General features: G+C 46.1%; 1 protein-coding gene across 2 annotated transcripts in view; it reads left to right on the top strand.

Annotated features, from left to right (window-relative positions):
- Window positions 1-15620, top strand: part of NIN (ninein) — a 67756-nt gene that overhangs the window by 39946 nt on the left and 12190 nt on the right. The window contains exons 12-24 of one of the 2 annotated variants that reach the window (XM_009648631.1): window positions 150-214; window positions 1293-1471; window positions 1786-1907; window positions 3457-3983; window positions 4730-5652; window positions 5754-6864; window positions 8843-8968; window positions 9744-9813; window positions 10915-11130; window positions 11524-11637; window positions 12736-12858; window positions 13352-13465; window positions 14199-14345. In XM_009648631.1, coding sequence (XP_009646926.1) covers window positions 150-214; window positions 1293-1471; window positions 1786-1907; window positions 3457-3983; window positions 4730-5652; window positions 5754-6864; window positions 8843-8968; window positions 9744-9813; window positions 10915-11130; window positions 11524-11637; window positions 12736-12858; window positions 13352-13465; window positions 14199-14345 — 3837 coding nt within the window. Of the gene's footprint in view, window positions 1-149; window positions 215-1292; window positions 1472-1785; window positions 1908-3456; window positions 3984-4729; window positions 5675-5748; window positions 6865-8842; window positions 8969-9743; window positions 9814-10914; window positions 11131-11523; window positions 11638-12735; window positions 12859-13351; window positions 13466-14198; window positions 14346-15620 lie in introns of both variants that reach the window. The other variant, XM_035888424.1, reaches the window with a different exon arrangement.

The following is a 15620-nucleotide window of genomic DNA, read 5'->3' as shown; positions in this document are numbered from 1 at the left end:
TTGGCCAATAACCCCCCCCCCCCCCAAAAAACCCCCAAAACCAGAGGGGAGAGGGTGCAGGCTGCAGGGCTGCTTGCAAATGGCATCTGGGTTGTGATGAGCTGGGCTCTTTGGTGGAAGAGTAATGGGTCCTGTTCCTGCCGTTTCAGTTTGGTGACCTGGATCCCAGCAGTGCGGAGTTTTTCCTGCAGGAGGAGAGGCTGGGGCCGATGAGGTGATTTGGGAAATAAATTTTGCCCTGGTTTGAATTCAGAGTTTTGGGAACTAACAGCAGAAATAAGATGGGTCTGAATTTTGGTGGCTCCCAAAAGAGTAGCGTTCTCTTAAACTAAAATCGAAAAATGTAAAGCTTGTCTTCTCCTCCCCAAATCCTGTACGGCTGAAATGCTCCCTTAGGTGGGCCTGCAAAATATCTGTTTCCACATCGATGTTCTGATGACTGAGCGTCATGAGCGTCCGGCTCGTCTGTTCTGCACGGCCCTTTTTGGTCAGTAAAGGGCTGCCTTGGCACAAGGCTCTCGGATCTGAAACAGCACCGTAGCTCTGCTAGGAAGTCATAGTTCAAAAGCAAAGATTTTTCTAGAAAGACTTGCTGAATTGATACTTCTTGATAATAAGTTGCTTGAATGTGCAATTGATTTTTTTTTTTTTTTTTTTTTTGAGTACAGTCAGCTATGAATCGGTATTCAGGCTTCACTTTCTGAACGATTGAAACCTGCAGAATTGTGCGTTTATGCGTTCCGGGATTCATTTTCCCCAATAAACCCTGCTCATTGAGCTGAGCGCGTGGCATTTGGCACAAAGGCTCGGGATATTCCGCTGGCAAGCGGGCAGGAGCACCAGATGGTAAACGCAGTAATGAGGGAATCTCTTTCCTAATTTGATCTTTTGCTTCTGATTTGATTTTTTTTTTTTTTTTTTTTTTTCTCAAGTAGATAGTGTTCGAGGAGGTATTTCTCGACTGGTTTTTGAAAATGTTCCTAAACTGCTGTTTAAAAAAAAGGTCGTAGGAAGAAGGAATAAAGGGGAAGGTCCTGGAGCATGATACACTGTAGAGGCAGAATATCTACAGGCTCTCAGTCTGAAGAAGCTTCTGCTCTTTTTTAGCAAGAAATGTGTCTGTACGTGCACAGTTTGGAACCTGGCAGAGGGCGTTGTTTTGCTGCTGGGAGGGTGGCTAACTGTGGCACGATGGCAGGATTATTGACAAGCCTTTACCTACTGTAATTCCCTCCGAAATGTCCCCTTGTGGAAGTGTGGTGATGGACAGATGCTGGGATGCTTTTGCTCAGGCTTCTTTTTCCCCCCGCCCCTCAGGAGCTGCAGGACCAGATAGACGAGCTGCACTCGGAGCTGGAGGAGTACCGTGCCCAAGGCAAAGTGCTCAGGCCTTCGCTGAAAAATTCGCTCTCGGAAGAGTTTGACATCGATATGAAAAGCCATGGCAATAGCGGTATTGAGCCTGACCAAGGTAAAGCACGTCCCCTATATGACCAACTCCTGTGCTGTAGGTATTTACGATACCATCTTAGAGGCAATTCGATAAAAACCTGCCCCAACCTTCACAGTGAGACTGAAACACCACCTCCGTTTTGCTATTTAACGTTAAATGGCTGCTGTGCTATATTCAAAGCTGAAATTTATGTTTGCAGTTTCTCGTCCCCGTGTGTGATGGGAATTCCAGAGCTGCAAGTGGCTGCCTAAACAAATTTAAATTGATGAAATAATTCTGTTGAGAATGTATCTCTCTGGGCTTTGAGAATGTGTATATCGTTATTTTTAAAGGACTTGGTTCAGAAGACTGCAACCCGTTAAATATGAGCATAGAGGCAGAAATGGCTATTGAACAAATGAAGGAGCAACATCACAGGGATCTACATCACCTCAAACAGGAGCTCGAAGACACGGTAAACTATTTTAACTTAAACCTTTCACAACTTTCCCAGCCTCTTCATACAAGTGGGACAGTCTTAGAGAAGGAGTTCTTATTCCTGGTCAGATTATAACCTTTCTGTAAATGTAAACCTCTACTTTCCTCGCTCCTTCTGCATGTTGCTGTGTGATGGAGAGGGCTGGACGAACGCCCCAGTAGGTCCTCACGCTGCCCACCAGCGAGCGAGAGCCTTTCCGAGGCAGTACGGCATTTCCCGTCTTGAAAGCCTGCTGCATCTGAATTAGCCACTTCGTTCCCACTGGCACGGGGTAATTGCGGGTTAGAAAGGCTGCTGGCAGGAGTCTGCATTGCGAAATGCTCCGCTTGTGTGGTCTGGTGGCGTTGGAGCACGATCTGTGCTGTAGGAATGTGGGAACTCTGCTTTTATGACACCCATGCTGCTGAAAACGGGCACCCAGCTCCCCATTTTTGGGGTGTCCATCTGCATATTCATCTTGCCACGCATGCAGAAATATCTCCGCTGGCTCTGCATGGAGAAAGCTTGGGTTGAGATGGGCTTAGGAGGCTGGGGCAGCTCTGCTCAGTGCCTGTCCAGCGGGTGAGGGTGAGCTTGGCTCAGCTTTGGGCACAGCACGGCACCTACCACCAGCCTACGCTGTGGTCAGGGTCAGGGTGTTCCTAAGCGAGGGAGACCTGCCCTGCTCAGCAGGAGAGGCGTGCTGGTGTAGAGATGGCCAGGCTGGTTCTGCAGGAGATAGAATCACAGAATCATTCCGGTTGGAAAAGCCCTTTAAGCTCATCAAGCCCAACCGTTCCTCTAACCCTGCCATCCCACCACTAAACCCTGTCCCAGTTGGTTCAGGACCAGAAGTCAGGAGGTCCTATCGGGCTGCTTCTGCATCTGTCAGACCAGCGCCCACCTCCAGATGGGAGACGGTTATTTAATTATAATGATTATAGAACTATAATCTATTCATTTCATGTGTGGCCTAACACAGGTACACTGACATTGCATTGTGACAAAGCTAGGATGGGAATGGGAAAAGGGGACCGATAAAATATTACCTTAAAATCATTACTTTTCCTTAAGGGTTATTAAAAAAAAAAAAAAAAGCCTCATCTGCCTTTTAAGTTGGGGAAGGTTTCGAAAAAGTAATCAGTGAAAGAAAAAGAGAGTCCACTTGCTATTTGCAAAACCAGCTTAGGACTTAAAAGTTGTTAGTGGCTTCTCTTTTCCTTTTTCCACAAACTTGCTTAATGGAAAAGCAAGAATTTCACTGGCTTCTACATAATCATCTTTATCCCAGTAAGAAATTAAGCTGAGCGCTTTAGCATTCTTTGCAGGGAAAATCAATATAAGATGCTAATGTGTAAATCAAAATATTCTGTAGAATATATGGAAATAAATCATAGAATCACTTGGTTGGAAAATACTTTTAAGATCATCGAGTCTAACTGTACCTGTCCACTACTACACCAGGTTTACAGAAATATTGAGGAAACATCTCTGTAGAACATTCTGTAGAAAATGAACCAATCCAGTCTGTTTTTCCTTTTTGTAGGTGAGCCATTACGAAAAGCAGCTGGATGAGACAAAAATCCACTGTGAAAAGGAGCAAGAGGATCTGAGGAAGAAGTACTCCGAAGAGATGCATGTCATGGAAAAGCAAATAACTGGCCTTAAAAATCAAATTGCAGAGCTGCAAGGGGAGGCGGCGCTGCTCAGAGAACAGCAAGAAAAGCTTGACTGTAGACATAACGATGAGAAAAACAAATTAAAAATGAGTTTTGCTGAGGAAAAAGCCAATTTGCAAGAACTGTTGAGGCAGGAGCACGAAGAAGACGTTAGAGCCAGACTGGAGCAGGTGAACAAGACGTTCAGTCAAGAACGGGAAGAACTGATTCAAAATGGTGTCTGGGTGGAGGAAAAGATGAGAGTTTTAGTGCAGACCCTGCAGGAAGAGAAGGGGGAGCTGGAACGTGGCTTTCATGAGCAGCTAAAAAGGATGGCAGAGGTGCACGCCCTGGAGAAGGAGGAGCTCCAACAGGAGCTGCTGCGGAAGCACCAGCGGGACCTGGAGGAGGAACGGTGAGTGTCACCGCTGGCGGGGACGGTGCTGGCCTGTGCTGACCTTGATGGCTTGGCACGGCGACAGAGGTGAACCTAGCGTAGAAGTTACTCCCCATGCTTAATTGTACCATGCTGTTACCTCTTTTATTGCAGAACCCTGGGCTGCTATCCAGGGGCTTTTTCTTCCGACCTTTCTCAAGCAAATATTTATATTGATTTTTTTTTTTTTAGCTCACCCAGAGGCAACAATAGTGTTAAAGCATAACCAGGCGTGATTAATTTGAGCTCTGTTCAGGATCCCTGTGCTCTGCAAATCCCTGCTTTGTGCTTTTAAGGCATTGGGGTTTTTCAGAGTTGGTCTTTTCTGAAGAAGTAAAGGGATGGCTGGTAAACGCATTTAGCCAAGATTGAGTGTCAAAAGAAACCGAAACCATGGGGGGGTGACGGGGAGAGGTGGGGGTAAGAACATCTGCCCCCACCACGTTGATCGCAAGCGTAGAAGGGCACATATTGTACATGAAACCTTTTCTGAGGACATTTAATGAGTTATGCTTTACCCAGGCAATTAGATTTTTTTATTTCTGAAGTTTCAACAAATTGCCTCAAATGTAACTGTGGCTCTCAGAAGCACCCATCAAATAGTACTTCATCTAAAACTCGGTGAAAAAGTAATTTTTCAGCTTGTTTTATTCAGCCTGAAAAGCCATTTGAATCTCTTTGAGTCAGCCCAGAGTTTAGTAATATCTTATGTTAACCATGTTTAGGAAAAAAATGGAAAGTGACTGTAACAGAAGAGCATCTCATGCAGAAACTCAGTTTTCTGTCGAAACACAAACACTTGTGAATAAATATGAAGAAATGATCCAAAATCTGGAAGGACGTTACCAGCGAGAGTTGCGTGAACTTGCCGAGCAGCAGAGGGAGGAGAAATCTCAGTGGGAATTTGAAAAGGATGAGATTGCTCAGGAGGTTGCTGAAGCTCACGAGCAGCTGAAGGAAAGTCTGGCAAATGAAAAGGCTGTTTCTTCTGCCCTGACCCAGGAGAAAGATCTCCTGGAGAAAAACTTCAAGGAAGAAGTGAACAAGCTCGTGTGCGAGAGAGAGCAGCTTCAGAAGGAGCTGCGAGACCTGAGGAATGCTGCTGAGAAGGAAGAGAAGCTGCTGAATGATAAAATAAGACAACTCCAAAATGACCACGAGAAAGAGCTAAAGAACAGAGAAGAGCGTATATCCGTGGTGGAGGAAAATGGGAAGCTGGTTAGGCAAAAGATGGAGAGGCTTGACAGTGAATATAAACAAGAGAAAGAAGACCTCAATTCCAAGCTTCTTGCTTTGGAGAGTTTAAACAAAGACATTTGTGTAAGAGCAGAATCGGAAAAGGCCGAGATGAGTTTGGAAATCTCAGACCTTCAAGGGAAAATACAGAAATTGCAGTGGGAGATGCGCAGTTTTTCCGCACTGCAAAATCATTACAGGGTCCTGGAAAATGAGTATGCAAAAGCAAAGAGCAAAATTGCTTCTTTCTCTGGTACGGTGCCTCTGGGAGACGATGCTGATGTCCTCTTAAATCTGCAGAAAGTGCATGAGCAAGCGGTGAAGGAAAATGTCCGAATGGCTGCCGAGATCGTCCGGCTGCAGCACAAGTTGCAAGCTGTGGAGCAGGAGCCCATGCGACCTCCCAGTCCTGGTGGCTCCGACTCCGGCTCCGAGCCATCTCAGCTGCCAGAGAGGAGCCCATGCGACCTCCCAGTCCTGGTGGCTCTGGCTCCGAGCCATCTCAGCTGCCAGAAGAACTAGATCCCATTTTTGAAGGGTTGCCTGGCAATTGTAAAGATGCAGACAAGGGAACGGATTCGAACATCCTTCCACTTTCGGAGGCTGATACTACAGAGCTGGAAGAAATGACCGAGGTTGGTTCAGCTTTCTCCAAAGCATGCGTTGATGCCAGAACGGGTGGCCGTGCGCTCCAGGTGCGGGTGTGTCAGACGCAAGGAATTAAAGCAGCACTGGAAGCTGATGGCAATCAGGATTGTGACAAGGATCAAGAGCTGCTTTCCTGGGGGCCTCTGCAAGAAAAGAGAGATCTCGAGAAAACTCTTGAGAGAGTTCCTAGACCAAAACCGATAAGCAGTGATGTTAAACAGCAGAAGGTTCATCTGCTAAATCACAGAATAGCTCCCAAAAATAAAGGGTTTGTTTCTGATGCTTTGAAGCTGCAGGTTGAGCTTGAGAAGGCTGAAGAACTGAGTGAAGCCTCTCTCCAGCTTGATCATGCTCCTGGGGCAACAAATGGTGACCTGAAAAGCATAATAGCTCAGCTTTGGAAAAGGGTTGAAGAGTTAGAAGACAGATCAATGGCCCAGGCCGAACTTCTGTCGCTACAAGAAGAAATTCAGGTGGAAAACGAGGATCTGAAATCTGAAATGATAAAGTTAGTTGAAAAAAATAAAGTGCTAGAAGACAACCTGCGTAAGCTGAGAAGCCCTCATTGCAAACTAGAAGAAAGTAAACTGGAAAGTGTTAAGCTCCGAGAGGAAAACACACAGCTCCTCCAAAAAGTTAAAGAATTGGAAGGTGTCCGAGAACAAGATGCACAAGGAAACGGAGATGCACGCGGTGACAAGTTAAGACTGCGATGCCAGCCTGGGAAGCTGGAAGAACGTGCCGCCGCATTGACGGGTCAGCAAGACAAGAACGCCCAAAGCGACAGCACGGTGAAAGAAACGTTGGCAGGGAAGAGGGAGCTGCAAGAGCCGGCTGGAAAGCTGAAGGAGAAAGCTGCTGCCCTGGTGAACCCAAGCGCCATGCATTTCCACGGAGAGAGAGAGGAGAGGAACGCAGCGACGCAGGGCTTGCAAAGCACGTGCGCTGAGCTGCAGCAAAAAGTTGATCTTCTGAGGTAACGTACGCTTGCAAAACTCGGTGGGAAACCTGCCGGCCCCACAGTAATCAAACGCGCCGCTTAGAAACTAACCTAGCGTCCCGCTCATCGCTTCGTAGCCACGTGCCTGCCTGCCGTACGGGTGCTGCATTAACCACTGTAGATTAGCTCTGGCTAGAAAACAGTGCCTTGGACTCTAACTGCTAGTAAGCAGGCTGATTAATTCTGGATAACGACGGTTGAAATACGTGCCTGTGACTTGCTCCTCTCTGACCACGACCTAACAGGAATGGTAAAACAGGAGCGACCTGCCAGCCGTTCCCTCTGCAGATGTAGTCGCCTTCGCGGCGCGTAGGTTATGGTACATCAGAAACCCCTGTATTTTTATGTCCAAAACTCTACGGTAACATTTCCAGAATGCTTTTAGCTCTTACTAATATCGCTTCTTCACTCTGTTTTCTCCCTTCTAGTACTGAACGTTACTTGGAATGCAAAAAGGGCTTCTATATTTCTTAATGTTTAAGTTAACAGTAGAGGATTCTGGTAACTTTTTTCCCAGCAGGAGTACTTAGTGTTAGGAATCCACCGGGTGCGTGATATGGTAAATACCGCTGTAACACGGAGAATATAATGGGTTTTACCTACTTGTTTGTAACGGCTGTATTTCTGCAAGGATTTTTTTTGGAGGCCATAAAGCAGCTACAAGTGGCTTAATCCTTGTTCAGCACCAGCTTCCTGCAGGAAATGTTCTGTCGGGTATTGCACCGTGGCAGAGTTCCTGCTTTCATAGAATCATATAATCGTCTAGGTTGGAAAAGACCTTTAAGATCATCATGTCCAATGGTTAACCTAGCATTGCCATCTTGCCACTAAACCATGTCCCTAAGCACCTCATCTACCGGTCTTTTAAATACCTCCAGGGATGGGGACTCACCCACCTCCCTGGGCAGCCCATTCCAGAGCCTGACAGCCCTTTCGGGGAAGAAGTTTTTCCTGATGTCCAACCTAACCCTGCCCTGGTGCAACTTCAGACCATTCCCCCTCGTCCTATTGTCTGTTCCCCGGGAGCAGAGCCTGACACACACCACAGGGTCGCCCCTAAGAGACTATTTGAGGTGCAGCCTCACCAGTGCCAAGTACAGGGGGACAATCACCTCCCTAGTCCTGCTGACCATACTATTCCTGATACAGGCCAGGATGCCATTGGCCTTCTTGGCCACCTGGGCACACTGCTGGCTCATATGCAGACAGCTGTTGACAAATAGCCCCAGGTCCTTTTCCGCTGGGCAGCTTTCCAGCCACTCTTCCCCACACCTGGAGCGTTGCCTGGGGTTGTTGTGACCAAAGTGCAGGACCCGGCCCTTGGCCTTGTTGAACCTCACTCAGTTGGCCTGGGCCCATGGATCCAGCCTGGCCAGGTCCCTCTGCAGAGCCCTCCTCCCCTCCAGCAGATCAACACTCCCACCCAGCTTGGTGTTGTCTGCAAATTTACTGAGGGCACACTCAGTCCCCTCATCCAGGTCATTGATAAAGATATTAAACAGGACTTCCTAGTTGCCTTGGGATGGAAAAGGCCCTTTGCAACACTGCTCTTCCCAGGCTGCAGGTCCCAGCATACTGGACTCCAGAAACTGCTGGGGAAACACTTTGCTCTCCTGGCAGACTGTGGTGCTAAGCTGTTTAGTGACGCTGTTTTGTTTGTAACTTGAAAGGTTACACCATGAAAGGTGTGGTACGATGTTAGCGTGGAACTTTTGCTGGGTATCTTGGACTTTAACCAACTCCAGCTGTGCAAACACATGCACAAAAAGCCCCTTTTTCAGTCAACTGGGGAGCACTCTTCCTAAATGAAATGTAAAATCCATATACTGGTCATACATAACATAAGTCAATTGAGCTTTGTTTTGAAATATTGCAGCTATCTTAGGCTTTTAGTGCGTTTTCTCCCTAGATGATCCACAGAACCAGTGTTCACTTGTCTCTGTCTCTGCCGCAGGTGCGAAGCCGAGAAGCTCAGAGAAGAGAATGCTATTCTAAAAAATGAAGTGACTTTATTAAATGAGGAAGGTAGTGCTTCCAGCCTGAAACTGAGGGAGCTAAATGGATCCCAAGAAGAAATGTGGTAAGAATTCAACGGGACACGTACCTCGTGTATGCCTTCAGGCTCCCGCTGTGGTGCGGACATGCCGGTTACGTCCTTGCTCTCAAAGTTCCTTCATGTGTTAGATATTCTGCAAAATTTGAAATGGGCTTATTTCATGGGGCCATTGGAAACCCAGCTGGCTGACAGTCTGTTCCTCATCCTTTTCACCTGCCCCAGCTTGTCCTGCCCATTCCTAGAGCTAAAGCAGGGGCTTAACTGTAGGGGTTTAGGTGACCCGGTAACACCTACAAACACAGGAGCTGTTTATGAGCTGGCCTGGTGCAATTCTTGCTTCAGCAAAGGCAGCGCTGGTTGGGCTGGTGCAGCCTTAGAAGGTACAGCGTGACAGGGTACTTCAGAGATTTGGTCTTTTGCAAGTCAATGACCATCCATGAACCTGGGAGCGTTCTTCCCTTCTAGAAAAGAGCTCCGTGGGATACCGTGAGGAACCGAGTACTTGCCAAGCCTATGGAAAACAGTGATCATAGAATCATAGAATCATTTAGGTTGGAAAAGACCTTTAAGATCATCATGTCCAACCGTTAACCTAGTACTGCCATCTCGCCACTAAACCATGTCCCTAAGCACCTCATCTACCCATCTTTTAAATACCTCCAGGGATGGGGAAATGCTAAGCAATATATAAATATCCAGAATTACCATTTCTGGTGATGTCAAAACCCAGCCCGTTCTTGTAGGTGCGTATGTTAATAAGTGACCCTAATGTTAATTAGCTTTTGGTTTTTTTCCTCAGGCAGAAGATAGAGGCTGTGAGGAAGGAGAAGGTGGCTGTACAGAAGATGGTTGACAACCTGAAAAAGCAGGTATATGGACTGAGCCTGTAACCTTTGCTGTAGAAGTCATCACTGCATAAAAGCTGTTCCTTAGAAGGTCACGAAGGCAGTAGAAAATGACTATTATATACATTTAAACTTTCTGATAGCTCCTCTCGCTAACTCTTTGGGGTTGCTATGAGGTTTGTTTGACGTGACCAGAAGACAACTGCAACGCTACTGCAAGCATTGAGCTTACAGACTGGAGAGCACTTTCTGTAGTCAGTTTGGAAAGTTTATTTAATAGAAATAGAGAGTTAAAATCTTGCTTTTGTAGTCTTTGTGGGTAATGCTACTGCAGCCCATGGGAAATGGAGGTTATGTGACTCAGGCTCTACTGATTTCCCAGCCAGCTGGGTCCAGGAATGCTGCCAGCTGTGACCCTTTGCTTGGATCTGTGAGACTCCTACATTTATTTTAAGGGTGGTTTGTTACGCTAGGCAAAGTAGGTGGTTTAAGTAGCTCTTATGTTCATGTCCCCCTTAATATTGGTTAGTAAAACTCTACTTGCTCAGAACGGTCTACTAGCTCCCCCTCAAAATATACATCAGCATGGCAAAAGGAAGGAGGAACGGAACGGCGTGCCAGATGACTGATATCATAACTGATACATAAATTGAGACCAATTATGAGAAATTAAGTTTGTGGTTGACCATGCATGCAACAGGCCATCAGGAGGATTCCTACTCCTAAACATCCCTGGAAACATTCAAGACCAGGTTGGACGGGGCTGTGAGCAACCTGATCTGGTTAAAGGTGTCCCTGCTCCCTGCAGGGGGCTTGGGCTGGGTGACCTCTAGGGGTCCCTTCCCACCCAAAACATTCTATGAAATATGGTTCTACTTGATTTGGCCTAAAATGAAGGCATGGGGGAAGTTAAATAGCTATAGGGAAATACAGCAAGCAGTGCTGCGGGGGTCACAACTGTTACGTGGAGTACAGTTAACAGCTATGCCCCAGCATTCAGAATGGAGCGACGCTTGTCACTTGTCAGGTTTTTTTAATCATCTTAATAGAAAGAAAATGTTTTTTAAGAAAAACTTCATCCCCAGTGTAAAAGCAGTCGTAACTGAGACCGCTATCCCAATTCAGGTAGCAGATCTGAAGAGCAGGAACCAGCAGCTGGACTCTGAAAATACAGAACTTAGCCAGAGGAACTCCAAAAATCAAGCGGATGTGCAGGATCTTCATCAACAGCTGGCAAGGGTGCTCAAGCAAAAGGAAAGGGAGGCAGGAAAATGTACCCTGGAAGACTGGGAAAAGGAGAGACTGGTACTGAAAGAGGAACTGGAGAACTCCCAAGTAAAGGTATGGGATTACACTGTCGCTAATGGTATGGAACAGTTGAACTTTGAGGAGTCCACAGGTGCTATGGCATTAGCATCCCTTTCTCAAGCTGTGCGTGGTCTTTCAAAGCTGAACTTTCCAAAATATTAGCTGCAAACGTACATGCATGCGGCAGTGGGGGTGGAAGGAAAGCGTGGCAGCAGCCCAAAGCGGGGAGGTAGGAGTGAGCGGGTTTGCCTTGAAAATGGAGCTTAGGGATGCCAGATATCCACCTGCATTTCCCAGTGTGCCTGTTCTGTTCAGTCCAGTGCCATCCCAGCTCTAGCCCGTGTCACTGGCTGCAGCATCCTCTGGATAACCTTCGTTACGCTGCGTGTCTCCTAAGTTGAAATCTGAGCCTTTTACTTTTTGCAGTCGTCAAATATGGTGTCCTCCTTGGAGATGGAGCTGTCAAAAATGAAGGTTCAAGCTCATATATTGGAGCAGGAGAACCACATCCTCAAGCAGGAACTCGAGAAGACAAAACAGGTATGGCACCCTATTGAGTGCCGTCAGGCAATGCTGGCTCTCTCTTAATGTGCCCTGCTCTCTTGCCCGAGTTGGAAATAGTTGATTGATTTAAAAGAAAGGCCGTAACATTCGGGGAATATAAATCCTCTTGAAATGGTCTCCGGGTACAACACATAATTGTTCCAGTAAGTTTGGTTTCACTTCACCTTTGCCAAAAGATCTTCCAGAGCAGTGATTCTACAAAGACAGGCTTTGACAAGGAAGACAAAGATTTAAAGCTCTCATCAAGGAATAGACAGGGCTTTTCCAGTCTGTGCAGACGGGATAGGCAAGGGAACATTTCCCTGTGTAACCAGTGATGCCCATATAAATCCATTTAAGGACCAGCCTCTTCCAGCATGTCCTCTTGGAGAGAATTCCTATTGCCAAACCTATCTGGAGGCTTTGATGTCTCACAACTTCCGAGAATTTCCTGGAGGGCTTGGTTATCGCCTGTATAAGCATGGTTCAACTGGCTGTAAATATATGCTAATAAACATAGATAACGAAGGCTACAAATGAGTTAGCTCTCCTGATTAGGGCTTCACAAAGTCATTTTCTCTACAGCATAAAGCACTTGCTTGATGCACCCCATGCTTAGGCTTATTAATGGTCTTAAAAAGCAAAAGTAGATGAGGCCTATTCAGTAGAGAGTGGATTGTGGCTTGAGTGTAATTAAAGACAGAAGATGGAGTGAGCAAAGGCAGAACAGGAGAAGGCCGAGTGCTAAGCTGAAGCACTGGGTCAAACGGGAAAAGGATCAGAAGTTAGCCATACAGGGTTTTTTTTTTCCCCTTTCACAGAAGAGGCAGAGAAAAGACCAGCCCTAAAGCGAATCCGGGGGATCACAGGGCAATTAGGAATCCTTAGCACTGCTGTTGCAGGAAGGATGCCCTGGATCATATGAACGATACTCATATGGTCGTTGGTACCAAACCACAGCACGCTCCTCTCTTTTCCGCTCTATCCGGAGTGGGATGCTTGGCCCGGAGGAGAAGAGAAAGCTTTGTGTAACACGTGCATGCAAAATTCGGTAACGGCACAGAAACGCAACCGTGAGGGGTTTGTTTTCCACAGCTGCCCAGATGTCCCGATCTCTCTGACCTTCAAAACGAAGTTTCGAGCTTAATTACTAAAAATGAAAAGCTGCAGAAAGAAAAGGAAGCGCTGAGTGAGGAATTAAACAGATGTATTGATAAGGTAGGAGAGAACTGCAAACCCCCATCATTGCCTCCGTGCTGTTAAAATTCTTATATCTGGATATATTTTTTTTACCTTTAAGCCAGATAAAGGCTTAATTGCCGCTGCCTTTTTTTCCCTAGCTGGTCTTACAGAGAAAGCTTAAATTCTGGAGTACAGCTTTACTGTAATTTGATTATGTAGAAAATTCCAAACATTGCAAGGAACAAGAGGCCTGGATATAAATATTACAGCCGGACAAGGAAGACTGTGTTCCTGCACTTTTACTGCGACCCTAGCGTACTGTCACTCCCATCTCGAGCAGCGTAACGAATATGCACGCTCCAAAGAATGATCTCCTTGTGCGGAGATTCGGGCTGGGAGCTGAGGGGGTTTTTGCTCTCCTGCGTCGTCTCTGCGCGGCTGTAACTCCCTCTAGCTTAACTCCCAAAGTCAAATTGAGTTAAAGAAAATCCTGAACGAGTCGGGCTTAAGCGATGTAATCTTATTTCAGGTAGCTAAAGTAAGCTGCTTAGAGAATGCAGTTGGCAGCTTGAAGCAGGAACAGAAGTCCTGGGAACAGCAGAGCCAGGCACTGAAAACTCAGCTCACCGTTTCACAAGAGAAGGTATAACTGTGATTCTTGTTCTAGCCCTAGAACAAAGAGCATTTTTTTTAATCTCTTGTAGTACTTTTCATTCAAAAACAGCCCTCTTCTCATCTGTGCAAAGACGTCCTGGACCTAAGAATGGCTGCTTTGATGGGCTTTCAAAGTGACATTCTTAAAGGACAAGAGGAAACTTGTTAAATGCAATGAGGGACCTTCCCCTCGCTCCCCCCAAGAATTAGCTATGTTGTTTTGCATCTACAGCCAAGTTGCTTTTGCCAATTCATTCTGCCCAGTTTTGCCTAAAATACTGCAGAGACTCTGCTGTGGCTCCCTGCTTGTCTCTCACCAGGCAGGGGAGGGGAGCGGATGGCTATCTGCTTGTCTAATTGTCCTCGGGGTTTCTCGTTGGCCGTGGGCTGCCAGGAAGAATAAATAATTCAAGAGAAATCTCCTCTTCCCAGCACACCACAATAAATATTCGGGGGTGGAAGATGTGTCTCTGAATGCAGTACTGTGGCCGTATTCAAAGTGGATGGCTACTAATTTGGAACAGAAGCTCCAAAGGTCATTTAGTGGTTTTAAAGGGGGCTGTCAGCATTATAACTTCTTCGCCCCTTCCATCAGAGACCTTAAATGTGTGTGCTGGGTGGTGCGTGTGTGTGTGCTATGTGGTACGTGCACGTTCCAGCAGACCAAGGTCACAAGAAATCTGGATCCAGCACATGCCAAGCTGTGTTCCTGCTCGTTGCAGGTTCAGAGTCTGGATGAAACGCTGCAAAACACCAACCTTCAAATGTCCCGCCTCAAATCAGACTTACGGGTGACACAACAGGAGAAGGAAACTCTTAAACAAGAAGTGATGTCATTGCACAAGCAACTGCAGAATGCCCACGAAAAGGTAACGGACCTCGGGTGCCTCAAAGTTGGTCAGCTTTGCGTGCCAGGGTTTGCAGACGCAATATGCTCTTCTGCAGCCTGCTGCTGTGGCCAACTTCTTTCTTTAGGTTGGCTCGTCCATTAACAGGACACAAACAGTGCTGCAGGCTTGAGCAAGTAGCCTCTGAGTTATGCAATTCATAGAATCGTAGAATCATTTAGGTTGGAAAAGCCCTTTAAGCTCCCCCAGCCCAACCGTTCCCCTACCCCTGCCATCCCACCCCCAAACCCTGTCCCTCAGCACCGCCTCTGCCCGGCTGTTAAATCCCCCCAGGGATGGGGACTCGACCCCTTCCCTGGGCAGCCCCTTCCAGTGCTTGACAACCCTTTTGGGGAAGAAATTTTTCCTAATGTCCAACCTAAACCTGCCCTGGCACAACTTCAGACCATTTCCCCTTGTCCTATTGCCCGTTACCAGGGAGAGGAGATGCATCTTCCACCCCAGAGTATTTATTGTGATGTGCCGGGAAGAGAAGATTTCTCTTGAATTATTTATTCTTCCTGGCAGCCCACGGCCAACAAGAAACCCCAAGGACAATTAGCCAAACTACTGATTTTTTTTTTTTTTTTAAACAAGTGATGTAAAGCTAACTTAAAAAAAAAAATAAGCTGAAAGGAGGCGGGTAGAAAAAAAGCCCCATTTTAATGATGTTTTCTATATTTGGTAGTTTTCCATTTTAAAACAGCTAACTAATTAGTCTGGGTAGATTGTATATAATGGGGAGATTTTAAACTTATTTAAAAGTTTTGAACATAAGAACAGGCAACAATCAGTCCATCTCCCGAGTCTCCATTCTTCCCTGAAAGAAATCTTTTGCAAAAGGGAAAAAAAAATAATCTGTGGACAATGTATGAATTTATACCTATCAAAACTATAAACATATTAACGGTCAGACTAGTAATGGATGGGGGATCTTATTTTCAGTCAGCCTTGCTTTTGAAAGGCACAGAATTCTATCAGCCTCTCTTAACTGATGAGGAACCGTAACTGAAGGAGGTTGTAGACAGCAGTCTTGGGATCGGTGTTATGAATTGAGTTAGTAATTTGGCTTGTTTGCCATGTAATTAAGGAATATTTAATGTCCACATGGCAAAGAGGCTGTTTCCGAGTTGTACAACAGGAACTAAATTACAGCTATTACTGGATAATACAAAATACTGAGTTCTATTCTTTGCTTGATGAGGCTGTGAAATGGAGCACAAATTGCTTTTTTTTTTTTTTTTTTTTTTTTTTTTT

The sequence above is a fragment of the Egretta garzetta genome, unplaced genomic scaffold (genome assembly GCF_000687185.1).
Source record: "Egretta garzetta isolate BGI_Z169 unplaced genomic scaffold, ASM68718v1 scaffold21, whole genome shotgun sequence".
In the NCBI taxonomy this organism is placed as follows: Eukaryota; Metazoa; Chordata; class Aves; order Pelecaniformes; family Ardeidae; genus Egretta; species Egretta garzetta.
This window is presented reverse-complemented; position numbering and strand designations above follow the sequence as displayed.